Below are 24,433 nucleotides of genomic sequence, written 5' to 3'. Positions count from 1 at the left end.
CCTATTACACATCATTTAGTATCACGGAACCGGAAGTAGAAAAATCGACATCCGGAAAAGAAACGTAAACACCTCCTGTCGAACTGGAAGCAAATGTGATGTTCCTGGAAGCTTAAAGAACTTAACTTCACTATATCAGCATGATTAAAGCCATTTTAGTGTTCAACAACCACGGCAAGCCCAGACTATCAAAATTTTATCAATTTTATGTAAGTATTTTATGTACATGTCAACCTCTAATGAGCAGATTTGAGTTGGGTCGGGGGGGGGGGGGGGGGGGGACTACCACTGCAACTTGCCTATTATACGCAAATTGAGTTAGAGCTTTTTAAATAGCCAAACTCACTTTATACTTAACCTTTTCAAATTTTTCGTCCATTTCGCATTTACTAAAAATGATGACGCTGTTTTGGGTTACAAAGGCATGAAAGAACTTTGTGTTTCTATTTCAAATTACCCATGGACATTGATCCCCAGTGGTTTCAATGTGTGATTGGTATACCTGTGTAAGGGAACTGGACCAGGTCGATCATCGGTGACCAGGTAGCTCAGTTGGAGAGCATCCGGCTAGTGTTTGGAGGTCCTGGGTTTCGAACCCCGGTCTAGCTGGCAGTGTATTTTTCCACTCCTACCACATTTGGTGCTTGTGACCAAACCTTGTTTCAAGTGAGGTGAATACTTAACAAGGAGATACCCGAACCTGGACTGTGAGTTGTGAAGTCTTCTGGGTCGAAAACTTGAAAAAGGGAGGGAAGAGTGTAGCGGAACTGGACCAGGCCTAGGTTGATCATCGGTGATTAGGTAGCTCAGTTGGTAGAGTATCCAGCTAGTGTTCAGGGTTCGAACCCTGGTCTGGTCGTGCTTTTTTCCACTCCTACTACATGTGTTACAATAACAAAAATGACTATGGTGAGCCAATCACCATCTTTCAGAAGTTGTCCATCAGTCATCCAGAAGCTGAAGGTTTTTGACTAATTTTATTGTGTTGTTTTTGGCAGGCTGAAGATGTAGAACAACAGATAATTAGAGAGACTTTCCACTTGGTGTCTAAACGTGATGAAAATGTCTGCAATTTCTTAGAGGGGGGCACGTAAGTATGAAATTGATAACACTAGCCACAGTCTCTATTTGGGACATATCAATGCTAGCCATGAAGATATTGACCCATTGCCATGCATGGTTACTCCATATTTTGAGAACATTTGGAATTTTGTAATTTAGACATTAAGATTGGATGAAATATTCTGGACATGCAGCATTGAAACAAAAGTAATTTTGTTATCAGCATATGCTAAATTATAAAATACTGTACTTTATCTTAACCTTACTGTCCAATAAGGATGTGATGTCATTGTATTGTTGTGTCACGCAATGCAGTTGTTGTCAAGATTGTTAAATATAACACCTGATCATCTCACACTGGTAAATGTGGATTTCCTACAATAAGTGTGACTAGAGTGAAGGTTATCTCCTATTCACTTGCAACAATGTGACCACTCTATGATTTAGGTTAGAAAGCCTTGCCCGAATCCCACAAGTGCCTGATATAATATCTTTTCGTAAAAGTGAAAGAGTTATATTGTGAGAGAGATCAAAATTAATTAAATTGGTATGCCTTACCTGGTTTATACAGATATAATACAAAAACACACACTTACCAAAATTGTGAATTTTATGACCATGGGATCTCAAGTTTGCCCCTGGGGAGGGGGTAAACTTTACTATAGTTTATATATATGGAAATCACATTTTTGACTATAATTTGTTTGATTGCTATTGGAATTCATTCTAACTTTGTTAACATTATCAGCATGAAATGGCAGCTTGATGGTATACACATGTTTGCCTTGAATGACCCCCTTGGCTGATGGGCTGGCCAAAAAGGGTCAATCAAATTAACTGAAATATTTCAAAAATTAGGCCCATGCATGGGCCTCTTGTTAGAATCGCTATAGTCATGAACTAGTTAGCAGATTTTAACCAAACTTATTCAGAAGTATTCTTAGGCAAAGAGTAACCACTTTTATCTTGGCGGGTCTCAGTCCGCTGAGGCCTTAAAGATGGAGCCTGAAGGGGGAAATATAGCCTTTTGTTGGAATGCTAGGGTTCTGTCCAGATTTGTCTTAAGCATCCTAATTATATGAAGAAACAACTTTTCATCAACAGTGACTCTGACCACCCAGGGGCCTGAGGGGCATGCAGGGTCCAATATGGGAAATATAGTTAAACAATAGCCTTCTATAGGAATTGGTCTATATTGGTTCAAAGCATCCTTGTCTGAAGGAATATATAAACAGTGAATATTGTCTCCGCAGGGGTTGTTGTGATTCGGCCAAAAGGAATATTAGTGATGTATTCTTCAAAGTTCTTTTGAGTGCTTTTCTTCTTAATTGGCTTTGAATCTTAAAGGAATGTGTTAAGATTGATTGCAGTGCATGGTACTGAGTGGCAGATCATCCTAAACTGGGAAAAGTGTTTGTAATATATCTGAGTAGTTTGATATACATAATCACTGTAATCTAGATGAGCAATGCAGGCCCCGCGAGCCTCTTGTTGTGTCAATAGTGATGAACAGCTTAGGTATTTCAGCTAGCTATGTTGTTGTCTTATTACAACTCTTTTTGTCTGTATTGTTTTATGTAAGAATCAATTTTCCATGATGAGTTACGTCCCCTCAGTGTTAATCACATTACTCTTCATTTTCAGGCTGATCGGAGGATCAGATTACAAGCTGATCTACCGCCATTATGCTACTCTATATTTTGTGTTCTGTGTTGATTCATCAGAGAGTGAGCTTGGAATTCTAGACCTTATACAGGTATGTTCAATGCAAAACAATAGTTAAATGGTTTGGACTCTAATTATATAATAAATGATTAGTATACAATAAAACCCCACCTTCTCAAACTCCTCATTCACCCTGAATTCTTGGATGACAGAGAAGTGAGTTCAGTATTATCTGGTTTATATATACTCGGAAGCTATCTATATATATAGGTTACAAGAAAGAACAGGGCTCCATCGACCAATCATATTTCACATACTGACAACTTTACGTTGAGAATACAACAAAAATTCCTTCAATAAATTTGCCAAAAGTTTGCATGTCACCATTTGTCATGTGTTTCATGACTCCTGACCAGTTTGTAATTAGGATGCTGTATTGGAGATACTAGTGTCCTATAGTAATCACAATCTGTCTGTCAACAAGTTATACTCCTATAACTTAAGTATTTATTGACTGATGTACACAATAATTGGTTAAGATGTTCAGTTCACTGATATACACACTCAGATAAAAAGTCAAGGTCATTGGGTCAAAGGTCAAGGTCAAATTTTGTAGTTTTACACTAATTTTGTTGTGAGGCTATAAGAAGGCAATGAAGGTCGGTCAGCAGTTTACTTTCTGAATATTCACAAGTTTATTAGAAATGTAACCACAAAGCAGTTATATTGCGTACCAAATAGAGGTATATATGCTATCAACCAACATTTATCTGTTTGTATGTAAATATTTTCCTGAATGATTTAAAATATGTTAATATTTTCTGTATGATTTGTAGGTTAATATTTTCTTGTATGATTTGTATGTTAATATATTCCTGTATGATTTGTAGGGTAATATTTTCCTATATGATTTGTAGGTTAATATTTTCCTGTATGATTTGTAGGTTAATATTTTCCTGTATGATTTGTAGGTTAATATTTTCCTGTATGATTTGTAGGTGTTTGTTGAGACTCTGGACAAGTGTTTTGAGAATGTTTGTGAACTAGACTTAATCTTCCATGTTGACAAGGTAAGTTTGGTCGTCTATTTGTCTGTCCATCAGATCACACATTATGTTATAACACACCTGTCTTCCTCCTTGGGATTTGATTTCCTGATTGGACATTATAAGGTATGGGTCACTGCCTCACCACATGGGCTTTCTCCGGGTACTTTGGTTTCCTCCCATAAGATCCCCTCGCATGCTTCCACTCGGGCTGACAAGAGAGATTAATGTAAGTTGCTCTAACTGGTAATTGTTGTAAGATAAATAAAGTTTACATTTACATCTGTCTTTCCGTCTGTCACATTTATTGGGCAATTTATATAGATGGAGGTCGTGACTCCCCTGGGGCTGGAGGGCGGGGCCATAGGGGAAATAGGGGTAAATCCTTTAAATTGCTTGTAGATCTGAATGTATTTTGATGAAATTTGTTCTGGAGCATTTACAATCAAAAACTTGCAATATTCTTAAAAGTTCATGAATGATTGATGAACATTCATGAACTCACTAATTACTGATATATCAAGTTGATCAATGCAGGCCCTTTGAGCCTCTTGTTTTGAAATTGTTGACCAAAATGAAAATATAATGAATGAGTCTAAAGCCTATAATCTTTGTTGAAATATTCCTTAAATCATGAATTAGTGGTATTTCAGAAATTCAGATAAAATTTGTTTCTTAGTTTGAATAAAATCATCACTATAAATGGTTAACTATGTTTTCCTGCGAACAGGTGCATTACATCCTGGCTGAACTGGTGATGGGTGGGATGGTCCTGGAGACTAATATGACAGAAATTATCACAAGGATTGAGGAACAAAATAAGCTGGAGAAATCAGAGGTACAGATATGTCAACATGATCCTCGCAGATTTTTATCATAACAAGAAATTGTTTAGAATTATACCTTGTTTGACTGGTGATTTAAAATAAAGCTGGGTAAACGTTGTCCTCTCAGTACCATAACAGATATAAGCCCCTATTGAGAGAATAAACAACCCACCCCAACAATATCAAATATGAACTTGTCTGGTAACTTTTTATTTAAAAAACTGGGAGAATAAAACTAATAAATGTTTTATCACCTGAAAAAAAGATGTTTTGTCGAATGACATTGCAAAATCAAAGAAAAGTCAGTCAATTTTATCTTCTGTTTAGTACCGAAGAGGACATTGTTCTCGCACAAAGGTGACACATTTTCTTTGAACAAAAAAGACCCTGTTTTTGTTTGGGTTGACCTTACTTTTGTCTTGTTGTCCTTTCCAAATGTTGATAATGAACTGCAGTTTGAATTTTCTCTGGTTATATGTGTCCTTATTGTCTAACATGGTGTGTTGTGGCCAGAGGAAACCCTTTCACATGCTTATGGCATTGCGTGGCAGACATCTTTCTATCAGTATTTCCTAACTCATTGTTTATGTAGTGGTTATTAATGACAGTTTGGTAAATCTCATCTAACACATTTGAATTGTTTTGTTTGAATCCACTTGTTACTGGAACCTATATGTTAGACAAATATGGTAAAGTTCTATTTTACAGATCTCTCCAGTACAAAGCATCCTTACTCTTACACAAACAGGGGTCATTGCCTCTTTTTTGTTTTTATCTGAGATCAGATAATGTGTTGGGGTTCCAATATATCCTTGCCAATGTTAGGGTGACCCCATCTTATTTTACAGAACATACTCCAGGTATCCCAGTTTGAAATTATAACATTTAACAGATATTTCCATTGTCTCTGTTTAAAATAAACATAATAATTAACAGATATTCCGATTGTCAAAATAATGAACGTCCCATATTATACAGATCTTCTCATTATCACAGTAATGAACGTCCCATATTATACAGATCTTCTCATTATCACAGTAATGAACGTCCCATATTATACAGATCTTCTCATCATCACAGTAATGAAGGTCCCATATTATACAGATCTTCTCATCATCACAGTAATGAAGGTCCCATATTATACAGATCTTCTTATTATCACAGTAATGAAGGTCCCATATTATACAGATCCTCCAATTGTGACAGTAAAGAACCTCCCATATTATACAGATCTTCTCATTATCACAGTAATAAACGTCCCATATTATAAAGATCTTCTCATTATCACAGTAATAAACGTCCCATATTATACAGATCTTCTCATTATCACAGTAATGAACGTCCCATATTATAAAGATCTTCTCATTATCACAGTAATGAACGTCCCATATTATAAAGATCTTCTCATTATCACAGTAATGAACGTCCCATATTATAAAGATCTTCTCATTATCACAGTAATGAACGTCCCATATTATACAGATCCTCCAATTGTGACAGTAATGAAGGTCCCATGTTATACAGATCTTCTCATTATCACAGTAATGAACGTCCCATGTTATACAGATCCTCCAATTGTGACAGTAATGAAGGTCCCATGTTATACAGATCTTCTCATTATCACAGTAATAAACGTCCCATATTATACAGATCTTCCCATTGTCACAGTAATGAACGTCCCATATTATAAAGATCTTCTCATTATCACAGTAATGAACGTCCCATATTATAAAGATCTTCTCATTATCACAGTAATAAACGTCCCATATTATAAAGATCTTCTCATTATCACAGTAATGAACGTCCCATATTATACAGATCTTCTCATTATCACAGTAATGAACGTCCCATATTATAAAGATCTTCTCATTATCACAGTAATGAACGTCCCATATTATAAAGATCTTCTCATTATCACAGTAATGAACGTCCCATATTATAAAGATCTTCTCATTATCACAGTAATAAACGTCCCATATTATACAGATCTTCTCATTATCACAGTAATGAACGTCCCATATTATACAGATCTTCTCATTATCACAGTAATGAACGTCCCATATTATACAGATCTTCTTATTGTCACTGTAATTAACGTCCCATATTATAAAGATCTTCTCATTATCACAGTAATGAAGGTCCCATGTTATACAGATAATCCCATTGTGACAGTAATGAACGTCCCATATTATACAGATCTTCCCATTGTCACAGTAATGAACGTCCCATATTATAAAGATCTTCTCATTATCACAGTAATGAACGTCCTATATTATACAGATCTTCTCATTATCACAGTAATGAAGGTCCCATGTTATACAGATAATCCCATTGTGACAGTAATGAACGTCCCATATTATAAAGATCTTCTCATTATCACAGTAATGAACGTCCCATATTATACAGATCTTCCCATTGTCACAGTAATGAACGTCCCATATTATAAAGATCTTCTCATTATCACAGTAATGAACGTCCTATATTATACAGATCTTCTCATTATCACAGTAATGAAGGTCCCATGTTATACAGATAATCCCATTGTGACAGTAATGAACGTCCCATATTATACAGATCTTCTCATTATCACAGTAATGAACGTCCCATATTATACAGATCTTCCCATTGTCACAGTAATGAACGTCCCATATTATAAAGATCTTCTCATTATCACAGTAATGAACGTCCTATATTATACAGATCTTCTCATTATCACAGTAATGAAGGTCCCATGTTATACAGATAATCCCATTGTGACAGTAATGAACGTCCCATATTATAAAGATCTTCTCATTATCACAGTAATGAACGTCCTATATTATACAGATCTTCTCATCATCACAGTAATGAACGTCCCATATTATACAGATCTTCTCATTGTCACAGTAATAAACGTCCCATATTATACAGATCTTCTCATTATCACAGTAATGAACGTCCCATATTATACAGATCTTCTCATTATCACAGTAATGAACGTCCTATATTATACAGATCTTCTCATTATCACAGTAATGAACGTCCCATATTATACAGATCTCATTATCACAGTAATGAACGTCCCATATTATACAGATCTTCTCATTATCACAGTAATGAACGTCCCATATTATAAAGATCTTCTCATTATCACAGTAATGAACGTCCCATATTATACAGATCTCATTATCACAGTAATGAACGTCCCATATTATACAGATCTTCTCATTATCACAGTAATGAACGTCCCATATTATAAAGATCTTCTCATTATCACAGTAATGAACGTCCCATATTATACAGATCTCATTATCACAGTAATGAACGTCCCATATTATACAGATCTTCTCATTATCACAGTAATGAACGTCCCATATTATAAAGATCTTCTCATTATCACAGTAATGAACGTCCCATATTATACAGATCTCATTTTCACAGTAATGAACGTCCCATATTATACAGATCTTCTCATTGTCACAGTAATGAACGTCCCATATTATACAGATCTTCTTATTATCACAGTAATAAACGTCCCATATTATACAGATCTCATTATCACAGTAATGAACGTCCCATATTATAAAGATCTTCTCATTATCACAGTAATGAACCTCCCATATTATACAGATCTTCCCATTGTGACAGTAATGAAGGTCCCATATTATACAGATCTTCCCATTGTGACAGTAATGAACGTCCCATATTATAAAGATCTTCTCATTATCACAGTAATGAATGTCCCATATTATAAAGATCTTCTCATTATCAAAGTAATGAACGTCCCATATTATAAAGATCTTCTCATTATCACAGTAATGAAGGTCCCATGTTATACAGATAATCCCATTGTGACAGTAATGAACGTCCCATATTATAAAGATCTTCTCATTATCACAGTAATGAAGGTCCCATGTTATACAGATAATCCCATTGTGACAGTAATGAAGGTCCCATGTTATACAGATAATCCCATTGTGACAGTAATGAAGGTCCCATGTTATACAGATAATCCCATTGTGACAGTAATGAACGTCCCATATTATAAAGATCTTCTCATTATCACAGTAATGAAGGTCCCATGTTATACAGATAATCCCACTGTGACAGTAATGAAGGTCCCATGTTATACAGATAATCCCATTGTGACAGTAATGAAGGTCCCATGTTATACAGATAATCCCATTGTGACAGTAATGAAGGTCCCATGTTATACAGATAATCCCATTGTGACAGTAATGAAGGTCCCATGTTATACAGATAATCCCATTGTGACAGTAATGAACGTCCCATATTATAAAGATCTTCTCATTATCACAGTAATGAAGGTCCCATGTTATACAGATAATCCCACTGTGACAGTAATGAAGGTCCCATGTTATACAGATAATCCCATTGTGACAGTAATGAAGGTCCCATGTTATACAGATAATCCCATTGTGACAGTAATGAAGGTCCCATGTTATACAGATAATCCCATTGTGACAGTAATGAACGTCCCATATTATAAAGATCTTCTCATTATCACAGTAATGAAGGTCCCATGTTATACAGATAATCCCATTGTGACAGTAATGAAGGTCCCATGTTATACAGATAATCCCATTGTGACAGTAATGAAGGTCTCATGTTATACAGATAATCCCATTGTGACAGTAATGAAGGTCCCATGTTATACAGATAATCCCATTGTGACAGTAATGAAGGTCCCATGTTATACAGATAATCCCATTGTGACAGTAATGAAGGTCCCATGTTATACAGATAATCCCATTGTGACAGTAATGAAGGTCCCATGTTATACAGATAATCCCACTGTGACAGTAATGAAGGTCCCATGTTATACAGATAATCCCATTGTGACAGTAATGAAGGTCCCATGTTATACAGATAATCCCATTGTGACAGTAATGAAGGTCCCATGTTATACAGATAATCCCATTGTGACAGTAATGAACGTCCCATATTATAAAGATCTTCTCATTATCACAGTAATGAAGGTCCCATGTTATACAGATAATCCCACTGTGACAGTAATGAAGGTCCCATGTTATACAGATAATCCCATTGTGACAGTAATGAAGGTCCCATGTTATACAGATAATCCCATTGTGACAGTAATGAAGGTCCCATGTTATACAGATAATCCCATTGTGACAGTAATGAAGGTCCCATGTTATACAGATAATCCCATTGTGACAGTAATGAAGGTCCCACGTTATACAGATAATCCCATTGTGACAGTAATGAAGGTCCCATGTTATACAGATAATCCCATTGTGACAGTAATGAAGGTTCCATGTTATACAGATAATCCCATTGTGACAGTTATGAACGTCCATTATAAAGATCTTCCCATTATGATGTATGTTTATCAGAAGGATTAGCCTGTTAAATATAATCTGTGATATTTTGTCTTTGTACATTGTATACCGTAATATAGATAAAATCATCCCTATTGATGTGTCTGATATTTTGTGTTCCATAGAAAGTTTTACAGTTACCAGTAAGTACACTGCCTGATGTGGGCCTGGCAGGCTCCATGTATGTGTGGTAGGGGAGATAACTAACACTACAAGTATATCACTAATATCTCTAGTTACCCAGCATGCTGTGCAGCATCATGTTCATATTAGTTCAATATATATAATAGTTATCAGGAATTTACTAATTAGATAATGTAATGAAGGGGTTATCAAATCACAAGGTTCTTTTTCACGTCCACCTTCATGTGACAGCGAAGTGATCATGATGTCATGATTAAAATGTCGTCTTAATGAATTGTCTAACTCATAAACTACAAGGGAAGTAATTCAATCAGAATGTAATTGAAAATAACAATAGTTCATATGTGTTTTAAGCCCACCATATCATTCAAATCTCTCTATATCTGTGGTCCATTGTCCATTGGGGGGGGGGGGGGGGGGGCATGTATTGCTTTATTAATACTTTTAGAACACTTATTTCTTGAAAAGCCGTAGAGGGATACAGTGTAACTTCCTATAACTGATCATCACCTCTTGATACCAATCAAAATGGCGATGTACTGAATTGATCCTTCTTTATTATAGTAAGAAAAAAACTTCCCGATACCGATCCCTCTGAATGTTTATTATTGCTACTTCATGAGAAATGATAATTATGACCCTTTACAGATAAATCAATATTGAACACATATAGGAAATAAATCTTTAAAAAATTATCATCTATAATATATGAGTTAATATCTGTATCATTACCTTAATGGGTGTAATAAATATTTTAATTAGTGATTACATACTGGTTACCTTGATGAATCAATGAAGGGCTAATTGTGAAAATGAGATATTAAAAAGGATATATGCATACAGTGAAAATCCTTGAACCTATGGCTTTGAAAAGTTGACATACTTTTAGCACTGAAAAAAACATTGATTTCATGGCCGTTTAAGTCTTGGCTTTGGGATTCAGTGCTTTAGATATGTAATAACACAGAGATGGAGAATTATACTGTAAAAATTATTTTGTGTCCTAATAAACTGATAGACCTCAAAAAAATGTAAGAAATATTGTTCAATTAACAAGAAATATGTGATGGGTCATTACAACATCATAAATGTAAAACGAAATCCATTGTATCTGTATTAAGAGTTCCTTGAAAAATATTATTAGTGTCTTAAGAAGGCCTTGAAATGGCATTGAATTTGGTTTATTAACCAGATCTCATTATCTGTTTGCATACATTTTGCTTTCAGTAAACATTTTTAGCCCACCATCATCAGATGGTGGGCTATTCAAATCGCCCTGCGTCCGTGGTCCGTCGTCCGTCCGTCCCTCCGTCCGTCCGTCCCTCCGTCCGTCCCTCCGTCCGTCCGTAAACAATTCTTGTTATCGCTAATCCTCAGAAAGTACTGAAGGGATCTTTCTCAAATTTCATATGTAGGTTCCTCTTGGTGCCTAGTTTTGCATATTGCATTTTGAGACCAATCGGAAAACAACATGGCCGACAGGCAGCCATCTTGGATTTTGACAATTGAAGTTTGTTATCGCTATTTCTCAGAAAGTACTGAAGGGATCTTTCTCAAATTTCATATGTAGGTTCCCCTTGGTGCCTAGTTATGCATATTGCATTTTGAGACAAATCGGAAAACAACATGGCCGACAGGCAGCCATCTTGGATTTTGACAATTGAAGTTTGTTATCGCTATTTCTCAGAAAATAATGAAGGGATCTTTCTCAAATTTCATATGTAGGTTCCTCTTGGTGCCTAGTTATGCATATTGCATTTTGAGACCAATCAAAAAACAACATGGCCGACAGGCAGCCATCTTGGATTTTGACAATTGAAGATTGTTATCGCTATTTCTCAGAAAGTACTGAAGGGATCTTTCTCAAATTTCATATGTAGGTTCCCCTTGGTGCCTAGTTATGCATATTGCATTTTGAGACCAATCGGAAAACAACATGGCCGACAGGCAGCCATCTTGGATTTTGACAGTTGAAGTTTGTTATCGCTATTTCTGAGAAAGTACTGAAGGGATCTTTCTCAAATTTCATATGTAGGTTCCTCTTGGTGCCTTGTTATGCATATTGCATTTTGAGACCAATCGGAAAACAACATGGCCGACAGGCAGCCATCTTGGATTTTGACAATTGAAGTTTGTTATCGCTATTTCTCAGAAAGTGATGAAGGGATCTTTCTCAAATTTCATATGTAGGTTCCTCTTGTTGCCTAGTTATGCATATTGCATTTTGAGACCAATCGGAAAACAACCTGGCCGACAGGCAGCCATCTTGGATTTTGACAATTGAAGTTTGTTATCGCTATTTCTCAGAAAGTGATGAAGGGATCTTTCTCAAATTTCATACATACGTTCCCCTCAGTGCCTTGATATGCATACTGCATTTTGAGACCAATCAGAAAACAACATGGCTGACAGGTAGCCATCTTGGATATTGACAATTGAAGTTTGTTATCGCTATTTCTCAGAAAGTACTGAAGGGATCTTTTTCAAATTTCATATGTAGGTTCCTCTTGGTGTCTTGTTATGCATATTGCATTTTGAGACCAATCGGAAAACAACATGGCCGACAGGCAGCCATCTTGGATTTTGACCATTGAAGTTTGTTATCGGTATTTCTGAGAAAGTACTAACGGGATCTTTCTCAAATTTCATATGTAGGTTCCCCTTGGTGCCTAGTTATGCATATTGCGTTTTGAGACCAATCAGAAAACAACATGGCTGACAGGCAGCCATCTTGGATTTTGACAATTGAAGTTTGTTATCACTATTTCTGAGAAAGTACTGAAGGGATCTTTCTCAAATTTCATAAGTAGGTTCCCCTTGGTCCCTTGTATTGCATTTTTGGACCAGTCTGTCCTGAAAACAACCTGGCAAACAAACAGCCATTATCGTTAAATCTCAAATTTCTTATATAGCTTGGATTCCCTTGTTTGAAAAGTACTGGAGGGATGTCTCAATTTGCACAGATTAGTAAAATGAAGGGAAAAGTAGAGAAAAGATCAATCCGACATGGAACCTATGAAGATCATTCAATGGTGGGCGCCAAGATCCCTCTGGGATCTCTTGTTTTTGCTCCCTTTAAATTTGTCATCACAAATAAAGGCTCAACATGTACACATGTACTAGACACATGTGGGTAATGTGAGCGTGTACAACTATCAGCCGTACTAGACACATGTGGGTAATGTGAGCTTGTACAACTATCAGCCGTACTAGACACATGTGGGTAATGTGAGCTTGTACAACTATCAGCCAACACACCAACAGCCAATATTTATAAAAACTGACTGCTTCTGAATAACAACACATGTACAAGTAGCTTGTTGCAAAACTGAATCTGATCAGTAGCATGTGGGAACATGGTTTAGATAGTTATATTACCATAGAAACAATTGTCTTAGCATCTGCATGGTGTATGTATGTAAACAATATTAACAGCCTCCTTGTAAATGTCTTAGCCCACTATCTGATCACCTTGTATGCATGGTTTGTCATTCAATTTGGCCGTCATCTGTCAATTGTCTTTCATCATCAGTCCATTAATCCTTGTTATTACTTTTTCTTAAAAAGTACTGAAACAATTTTTCTCAAACTTCATATATGAGTTCCCTTTTGTCCCTTGTTGTGCCCATTCGATTTTGAATTTGATAGGGTAAGCGATAAGGCCGGCAGGTGGCCGTCTTGGATTTTGACAGTGTTATCTAGTCATATGGGGGTTTTAATTTCCATTAGCTGAGTTATTATGGAGGTGGGTATGTAGGATATATATTTTGCTCCCTTACCACCCTTGCTAACCTGTCAGTGTTCTAATTGAATTTCATGAGTCTGAACTGGAAAACAAAATGGCTGACAGTTGAAGTTGAGTATTATGATTTCTAATTCACAAAAAAAATCTTCTTTGTAAATTAATTGCTATGCATGGTTAGAACAAGGTTTTACTGAAGGTTTTTTTTTTGTTCTATACAGCCCACCCTTAATATAATTATAAAATGGCACCTCCGAAATCCTTTATTGACCCGTGGTATAGACTTGATACATACTTTAATTACTCTGTTTCTTTATTAAGGCTCTGATTGATATATACCAATGTTCCAAGGTAGAGTCCATTTTGAAAGCAATTGTAGTTATGTCAATTGCCTTGTTAAATGCTCTTAGAATACTATAGTTAGTATGCAAGGTAAATAAATGTTTTCTGTTACAGGTTTCACATCAATTGATCGACCATGTACATAAAGTATTGATGAAACAACATTCCGAAGTTTTAAAGATTAGACAAAGTCTAATTAAGAGTGTCTGTTTATCATTATATTAAATTACAGACAGTTATTATTAAAACTTCTTTTGAACTAAATTGATAACACGTCAATAATTTCTGTTACAAATCACACTACGATCATCCTGTACTTCCATTTTTAGCTCACCTGCCAAAGGACTAATACCATATGTTGTTGTGTGGCACCTGTTGTCTGTCCGTCCGGGCACCTGTTGTCTGTCCGTCCAGGCACCTGTTGTCTGTCCGTCCAGGCACCTGTTGTCTGTCCGTCCGGGCACCTGTTGTCTGTCTGTCCGGGCACCTGTTGTCTGTCTGTCCGGGCACCTGTTGTCTGTCCGTCCGGGCACCTGTTGTCTGTCTGTCCGGGCACCTGTTGTCTGTCTGTCCGGGCACCTGTTGTCTGTCCGTCCGGGCACCTGTTGTCTGTCTGTCCGGGCACCTGTTGTCCGTCCGTCCAGGCACCTGTTGTCTGTCCGTCCAGGCACCTGTTGTCTGTCTGTCCGGGCACCTGTTGTCTGTCCGTCCGGGCACCTGTTGTCTGTCCGTCCGGGCACCTGTTGTCTGTCTGTCCGGGCACCTGTTGTCTGTACGTCCGGGCACCTGTTGTCTGTACGTCCAGGCACCTGTTGTCTGTCTGTCCGGGCACCTGTTGTCTGTACGTCCGGCATCAACTTATCCAATTTAACAACTCCTGATCCATGTCAATAACCCAGAGACCTGATATTGGGTCTGTAGCATGCTGGAGGGAAGGCTACAAAGTTTGTTCAAATGAATGACCTTGACTTACAATCAAGGTCACAGGGGTCAAATAGGATAAAATCTTTTAAACAGCTTCTTCTCAATAACCAATTGCAAGAGGCCCAGAGACCTGATATCAGGCTTAAGTATGCTGGGGTTATGGGCTACAAAGTTTGTTCGAAATAAATGACATTGACCAACATTCAAGGTCACAGGGATAAATAGGCGAAAATAAATGAATTCTCAAAAAGACCTAGAGACCTGATACTGCAATGGTAGCTTGCTGGGTAAAGGGCTATGGAGTTTCTTTGAATTAGTGACCTTGATGCCCATTTAAAGTCACAGGGCTGAAGTAGTCTGACCAAGAGACAGATACCACATGATATCTGGCCAGTACTATTCACATCCTTGCGTAAAGGGGAACCAATATTTGTATGAATGAGGGACATGTACAGGGCCCAATCGGTTAAATATAGTGATTATTTTAAAATCCTTCTTCTGTAGGAATGAAAGGATTTAGTCCTTATTTGGTGTGAATTAAGCATCCTTGGGTGAATGGGAACCAGTTAGTCACCTGCCCGACCATGTGGGTTTTCCCTGGGTACTCAAGTTTTCTCCTACAGCAAGACCCCTCGCGTGCTTCCATCGGGGCCAACAAGCCTTATTAATATACAGAGGATATTGAATGATTTCCCGTTTAATATAACATATATTTCATGAGTATGACATGTACAGAATATCAATTTCACGAGTGCGAAACACGACTGAAAAACATCGAGTGAAATATATGTTATATTAAACGAGAAACCATTCAATTTTCTTTTTATTGCATTTTATATACAATACCTAAAAACAAAATTAAAAAACATTGAAAAATTGATAGTGTCAAATAGAGCGGGAATTCATGACGTCATCTCTTTGTGACGTTAGTCCACGTCAACTTGACGGCACCATTTTGAAAGGACTGATCAATGCACTTTAAGCATTTTCTGCTGTTATCGGAGAATTTATGCATGAATAGCTAACATCAAGTTAGTATTTTGTCAAAAACTAGTCTGAATATTTCAGAAATACAGCAAAATAACCAATTTATCTATTTTCGTTTCGATTGGAAAAATCGGCAAGTTTCAATGTGGTGAATACAAAGGTTCGCTCTGATTGGTCAAAAATGAAAAAAACTTATATTTTCACTGCTCATCACTGCAGTGAAAATAGAAGTTTTATTAGTTTGATAAATTTCTATATTTCACAGGCATAAATGCAATTAAAATTGATATGACTTGTTTCACAATTCTTGTAAAATAAATAAAGTTTACAACCAGTTTGGTATAAACTTTAGGCCTGACCCCAAAGGAGCTCAAGGGGCAGAGTGAAACAGCATCCTTGGTAGAAGGGGAACCAATTTTGTATAAATGGTGGGTCTAGATTTGGCCCCCAAGGGGCAGGACTGAATATAGCAGATTCTTCCAAAGCCATCATCTGTAAAAATGTAGTGTTTCTTGATATTTACTGCCATATCAAGATGAGTGATACAGGCCCTCTGGGTCTGTTGTTGTTTTGTTGAAGTCCAATAATAAATCATACAATTCTGTTATATTTTTCAGGCTGGAATATCAGCTGCCCCAGCACGTGCTGTTTCCGCTGTTAAGGACATGAACATCCCACAAAAAATCAAAGACATGAAGATGCCAGACCTGCCATCCATCGGCAATCTAAAGTTTTAAGCACCGACAGCAGATATAACGAGGGTGTATAACTCTCTACTGACAGCAGATATAACGAGGGTGTAAAACTCTCTACTGACAGCAGATATAACGAGGGTGTATAACTCTCTACTGACAGCAGATATAACGAGGGTGTAAAACTCTCTACTGACAGCAGATATAACGAGGGTGTAAAACTCTCTACTGACAGCAGATATAACGAGGGTGTATAACTCTCTACTGACAGCAGATATAACGAGGGTGTAAAACTCTCTACTGACAGCAGATATAACGAGGGTGTATAACTCTCTACTGACAGCAGATATAACGAGGGTGTAAAACTCTCTACTAACACCAGATATAACGAGGGTGTATAACTCTCTACTGACAGCAGATATAACGAGGGTGTATAACTCTCTACTGACAGCAGATATAACGAGGGTGTAAAACTCTCTACTGACAGCAGATATAACGAGGGTGTAAAACTCTCTACTGACAGCAGATATGACAGGATTGTAAAACTCTCTACTGACACCAGATATAACGAGGGTGTAAAACTCTCTACTGACAGCAGATATAACGAGGGTGTAAACTCTCTACTGACAGCAGATATAACGAGGGTGTAAAACTCTCTACTGACAGCAGATATAACGAGGGTGTAAAACTCTCTACTGACAGCAGATATAACGAGGGTGTAAAACTCTCTACTGACACCAGATATAACGAGGGTGTAAAACTCTCTACTGACAGAAGATATAACAAGGGTGTATAACTCTCTACTGACAGCAGATATAACGAGGGTGTATAACTCTCTACTGACAGCAGATATAACGAGGGTGTATAACTCTCTACTGACAGCAGATATAACGAGGGTGTAAAACTCTCTACTGACACCAGATATAACGAGGGTGTAAAACTCTCTACTGACAGCAGATATAACGAGGGTGTATAACTCTCTACTGACACCAGATATAACGAGGGTGTAAAACTCTCTACTGACACCAGATATAACGAGGGTGTAAAACTCTCTACTGACAGAAGATATAACGAGGGTGTAAAACTCTCTACTGACAGCAGATATTAAGGAGGTGTACAGTTCTTTACAGTTTATGATTCCATAAAATTTTTAAGAACCCAACATTCAATAAAGATTTTCAGTCAGGTCTATTAAATGTTTAAGTTTGCTTTAAAATATATGTCAAGCAATAAAGATTTCAAAATTCTTTTTAGATCTTGTTTAAACTTTTGTGAAAAAATGTGAGTGAATGTTTCACCTGCTTGTTAAACTTATTCATAGTAAACTATTTTGATATGCCCTGACACAAAATCTTTACTTGTATGACTCAGATTTTATAATCAATTGAAAAAAAAAATTTGTTGAAACTGACATAAAATATTCAGATTTGTGTAGAGATATGTAAGCTCACCACTGTACCGAGTCTGGTGTGTGTACCGGCATGGTTCAGAGATACTTAAGGGTATCACAATGAGTATATGTAGATGTATAGTAAGAAACTTGTTAATCAGGTTGATAAGCATGAATGTTTAATAGACTTTGGGAAATCCCAACCAGTAATCGATTTAAGGGTTTTTGTTACAGAATTTCGGATTTAAGGAGGATGTTTTTATGCTCTTGCATACACTTTCATCATAGGTACATTGTGTTCATACACCGTAATCTTACATTGTTCAAAAATTGATAACAACAGGTTTAAAGATATGTATGTTTTATTCATTCAAATTTCATTCATAAATTGGTCTTTTTCTGTTTCAATTGATAATGTCTGACTCAGTAATGTCAGGACTGAGTTTGCATGACCTCAAAAAATGCCTACGTCATTTCAACTGTTTATAAATTAAAGAGCCTTTATCTTGAGGCACATCCACAAAAATAAATGTTTACCCATTTCTAATACATACATGGTGCAGTATTAGTAGTTGAATTGTTATATAATGGCCAACATCCATGAATGTTCATTATATTTTATTATTGTGTAATGGCTGAAATCATGGACGATCATTGTATAATGGCAGATAACCAGGGGTGTTTATGACTACTCTGTGTAACACATTACCAATTATGTCGAGAGTGTAATCTATATGATTGTATGAATGTAACTCTGGATGTGAATGATTTTGGGAAAGAAGAGAAAAAATAAATTATTGGAACAATAAAGTTGTCTGTGAGATTTGTTTGTCTGGCAGGGCCCCATCCTTAAATAACCATGTTGATAGGAATTTAAACAATACGTAACCAAGTCATATCACATGGCAACCAAGTCATATCACATGACAACCAAGTCATACAAAATGTATCACATGGCAACCAAGTCATATCACATGGCAACCAAGTCATATCACATGACAACCAAGTCATATCACATTGCAACCAAGTCATATCACATGGCAACCAAGTCATATCACATGGCCTATATCAACTATTGCCTTTGTCACACACAGTAATAATGAAACCAGGCTGAGATGCTGGGAGCTAAAGATTGCCTCAAGCTGAGAATCAATAGGAGGCCCAATTGGGGTCTGTATAGCTCACCTGGATATTTCAGTAATTATGGCAAAGCACTCTTAAGTTATAAGTCCCTAAAATGTGTGTGAGGTGGAGAGACCATTGGTTTCCTCTCCATCTACGTCTTTACATTTATATAACACCAAAGTTTGCCAGCTCTCTGGTGGCTTCATTCTTTTAGAGATTTTGATCAAACTTCAATCAATTATAAAAGACCGTAATATGATCTCAAACTTCAATCAATTATAAAAGACCGTGATATCTCAGACTTCAATCAATTATAAAACACCGTAATATCTCAAACTTCAATCAATTATAAAACACCGTGATATCTCAGACTTCGATCAATTATAAAACACCGTAATATCTCAAACTTCAATCAATTATAAAACACCGTGATATCTCAGCTCTTCAATCAATTATAAAACACCGTGATATCTCAAACTTCAATCAATTATAAAACACCGTGATATCGCAAACTTCAATCAATTATAAAACACCGTGATATCTCAAACTTCAATCAATTATAAAACACCGTGATATCTCAAACTTCAATCAATTATAAAACACCGTAATATCTCAAACTTCAATCAATTATAAAACACTGTAATATCTCAAACTTCAATCAATTATAAAACACTGTAATATCTCAAACTTCAATCAATTATAAAACACCGTGATATCTCAAACTTCAATCAATTATAAAACACCGTGATATCTCAAACTTCAATCAATTATAAAACACTGTAATATCTCAAACTTCAATCAATTATAAAACACTGTGATATCTCAAACTTCAATCAATTATAAAACACTGTGATATCTCAAACTTCAATCAATTATAAAACACCGTGATATCTCAAACTTCAATCAATTATAAAACACTGTAATATCTCAAACTTCAATCAATTATAAAACACTGTAATATCTCAAACTTCAATCAATTATAAAACACCGTAATATCTCAAACTTCAAGTTCGATTTGCAGGGTTTTTAGGTGAAGGTCACTTACTCTTTATAGAAAATCTTTGTCAGTGCTCTACAGGCTTCATTCCTTGAGGGATTTTGTTTCTGACATTTATAAAGGACCAAAATATCTAGCAAGGGTATGTAGGGGACATGTAGGTAATGCTTTAACAATTCTCAGTATGGTTGTAATAAAATTCTTTTCTAATCTTTTTATCTGCCTCTCAGTACCACATATTTCTGTCAACTTTCCCCCTTTAACTTAATTTAGCGTTCTGGTTCCAAAGAAAATTCAAAGCCAACTAGAATACTGATATACACAAAGGGCCCCATCGTATGGCTATATATCCCCCCACAATAATCAGGAAATCATCTGCCCATATTGCTCGACATATTATGTTTAGTAAATGCAAGTAGGAAGCAAAATATATATTACATGTGTAATATGATGTGACTTGTTTCCTTCCACCTCCAGATACCGGTATACTACTCATTTGTAAAATTTGATTTGTGTATCTCATCCAGGTCGTTTGTCAGAGATCAAATTTGTCCTTGACCTCAAGACCCAAATGGCCTTGAACATTGACCCAGTGACCTTGATCAGTTGATACCTTGTTTAATCACATCCAAATTTTCTTAATGTCGAAACAAAAAATGTTTGTCAAAGAAATGTTAAAAAGTTGACCTTAATCTTTTACCTTTTGACCTAGTAACCTTGACCTTTAACTGGACATTCAGTCAGCTGACTCATCGATTAATTCCAAGGATTATTTCTTTGTAAAAGCATCATAATATGTTCATCAGTGAAAAGATACTATACACTTGTATTTGACCTTGACGTTTTACACAATGACCTTGACATGCATTTGATGGAGGCAATCGGATGGAACCCATACTGCTCAATTTTAGTAATTCTTTTTGATACAGTCCCCAATCAGAGTACTACTTCAGAAACGATACCACTACGGAATCCGAAACAACATTTACGGCTGGTTTACGTACTCTATATGAGAGGAAACAACGCCTGATCGTTGAGGGCGGCCATTCGACAGACAATGACGTTACACCATGGGTCCTGCAAGGAACAACGGTTGGCACGCTCCTTTTCCTGTTGTTCATATACGACTTGCCGGATCCGTCAACTCCGACCTGAACCTATTTGCCGATGACTGCATCATTTATAGACCCTTCAAGAACCTAGAAGATAAAGCATTTCTCTGGAAAGACATGAGCAACTCACAGAAGTGAGTGGATACTTATCAAATGATTCCTGAGAAGTGCCTCGCTATGCATATCAGCCGGAAAAGAAGACCAAGTGCGTCCAGCTACCATCTACATGGTCACATCTTACAGATAGTACCGTTCGGCAAGTACTTGGGAGTTACCATCGCATCTGACCTCTCGTGGTGCACACCAACATAATATAGGCCAGATCTGCTAGTAGCCAGGAGGTAAATTGGTCAAGGTCCAGAATTACACCAATGGACCTCTTTGCAACCAGCAGTCATAAGTCCATAGATGGTTTTTAATCTATACACAAAAAATAATTTTCATCCTGTATGAGAAAAGAAGACAATTAGAAAAACTTAAATTTCTTCGTTTCAACCACAGGTGCCTGACTCGTTTTATAAAATAATAACATATAGAGTACATATAATCTAATTTATATGTACTCTATATGTTATTATTTTATAAAACGAGTCAGGCACCTGTGTTTCAACCGTCTTTTCGTCCTGAAAAGACGAAATTTAAGGTTTGTTAATTTTATGACACGGGGCCGATTGACTTGTTTTTTTTTTTTTGTCTAGAAATATGAAATGGATAGCACTCAAGATGTTATTCGTCAACTGTAGCAAAATACATAAGCATGTTATTAAACTTGTTAAAAAAGAAAAATTAAAAATTTGTTTGGTCGTATCATACAAGTTACTTTCTTTTGTAAAATTGCGATACATTCTGACGACGATTGAACGGAACACTGTCTGAAAATAATTATTGTCATGCATGATGATTACGCCAGTTTTTCCTTTGTTACAAAAAATTATTATACCTTTCAATAAAACAATTTTGGCATGAATGTTCTGTCTTTTTCCTGGTATCACAGAGCATATATATATCAGTGCTCACATGTGGATGTGGATAACTCTTGTACTCAAACGAAGGTCTGACGTTCGATTGGAGATATTTTTTTCTCGGGAGGTAGCATTTTATGAGTGTGTCATACATAAGTGTATTTGTTTGTTTTCTGGGATTTCCGCCCCGTGAACAGTCAGGGTCATTTTAAGGAGACCCTCCTTGTAGTAGTGTATGACTACCTCACTGAACAACATACGGGAAGCTCGTCGCCTGTCATACAGAGTATGGTCAAGTGTCTTCCTGAGCTTCCTGAGAAAGAAACCGACCCGAGAAGGAAGGGTCGAGCCGCGTATCTGGGGTCATCACCGGAGTTTATCCGGCCGGTGTAACGTTGAAAATGGAACCGGGATGCCGTGGAAAACTGACCCTCCTGTTGAAAATGGACCCCATCAGGTCTCTCTTTTCCACGTGTAGCCTGTTGAAAACGGAACCCGTCGAAAAGTGAGCCACATGTACATGTTGCTCTGAATAATAGCACTGTTATAAGATACAAGTCTGTATACAATTAAACAAGCATAAATTTTGATCGATATTGATTAACAATTCGATCTTTGGTGACCCATATAATGACCTTTGGTATATCTTCAAACTGTAGTATAATATGCATATGAAATGTATACAATATTGATCAACATTGGTAAAACATTTGACCTTTGACCTTTGGTGACTCATATTATGACCTTTGGTATAACTTATCACTATGATAAATTATTCTAACACGTACACGATATTGATCGACACAGATTGACAATTTGACCTGTGACCTTTGGTGACCCATATAATGACCTTTGGTATAACTTATCACTGTTATCAGATATGCATATGACATGTACACGATATTGATCGACATTGGTTGATAATTTGACCTTTGGTGACCATATAATGACCTTTGGTATATCTTCAAACGGTAATAGGATATGCATATAAAACGTATGATATGATCGACACGGATAAACAATTTGTCCTATCAAACGTTCGCTTATTTATTCATAAACTGAGATCCGCTGTAACATTTGAATATGGAACCGGTGTCATTTTAAACATGTAATATGGAAATGGGTCAGTATGTTGTTGGGTCCATTTTCAACGTTGAATATGGAACCGGGGTCATTTTCAGTAAATAATATGGAAATGGGTCAGTATGTCGTGGGGTCCATTTTCAACGTTGAATATGGAACCGCGTCATTTAAAAAAAAAAATATATTGAAATGGGTCAGTATGTCGTGGGGTCCATTTTCAACGTTGAATATGGAACCGGGGTCATTTTCAGTAAATAATATGGAAATGGGTCAGTATGTCGTGGGGTCCATTTTCAACGTTGAATATGGACCTGGGGTCATTTTCAGTGAATGATATGGAAGTTGGTCAGTATGTCGTGGGGTCCATTTTCAACGTTGAATATGGAACCGGGATCATTTTACATATCCTTAGTTTAAAATGACCCTGGTTCCATATTCAACGTTTAAAATGGACCCCACGACATACTGACCAACTTCCATATTATTCACTGAAAATGACCCCGGGTCCATATCCAACGTTGACAATGGGCCCCACGACATACTGACCCATTTCCATATTATTTACTGATAATGACCCTGGTTCCAAATTCAACGTTGAAATGGACCCCACGATATACTGACCAACTTCCATATTATTCACTGTAAATGACCCAAAGTCATTAAAATTGACACCAAAGGTCACAAGTCTTCTTCAAAAATATGGACCAACGTCGTGAACATGCCATATGCGTATATAGTTGAAAGTTACACAAAATGTCATTATATGGGTCACCAAAGATCATAGGTCAAAATGTTTATCAATGTCGATCTATATCGTTTTCATGCTATGTCAATATTATATAGCAGTGATAAGTTATACCAAAGTTTATTAAATGGCTTACCGAAGGTCAAAGGTCAAATTGTGTTTCAATGTTGATCAATATCATATACATTTCATATTTATAACCTATTGCAGATTGAATATATACCAAAGGTCATTATATGGCTCACA

General features: G+C 36.6%; 1 protein-coding gene across 2 annotated transcripts; it reads left to right on the top strand.

The window, feature by feature from the left end:
• The first annotated feature begins 55 nt into the window (after positions 1–55).
• LOC117315375 (AP-3 complex subunit sigma-1-like) lies at positions 56–18,973 on the top strand. Of its 2 annotated transcripts, XM_033869531.1 has the most exons (7): positions 56–209; positions 999–1,090; positions 2,707–2,818; positions 3,726–3,797; positions 4,504–4,611; positions 10,068–10,085; positions 16,699–18,973. In XM_033869531.1, the coding sequence occupies exons 1-7, from the start codon at positions 141–143 to the stop codon at positions 16,816–16,818; spliced, it is 591 nt and encodes a 196-aa protein (XP_033725422.1). In that variant the 5' UTR covers positions 56–140; the 3' UTR covers positions 16,819–18,973. The 2 variants fall into 2 exon arrangements, with proteins under 2 accessions (XP_033725422.1, XP_033725423.1); XM_033869532.1 differs by lacking the exon at positions 10,068–10,085.
• The last annotated feature ends 5,460 nt before the right edge of the window (positions 18,974–24,433 follow it).

The sequence above is a fragment of the Pecten maximus genome, chromosome 17 (genome assembly GCF_902652985.1).
Source record: "Pecten maximus chromosome 17, xPecMax1.1, whole genome shotgun sequence".
Lineage (NCBI taxonomy): Eukaryota > Metazoa > Mollusca > Bivalvia > Pectinida > Pectinidae > Pecten > Pecten maximus.
Note: the sequence above shows the minus strand (reverse complement) of the source record. Positions and strands in the feature narration are given on the sequence as shown.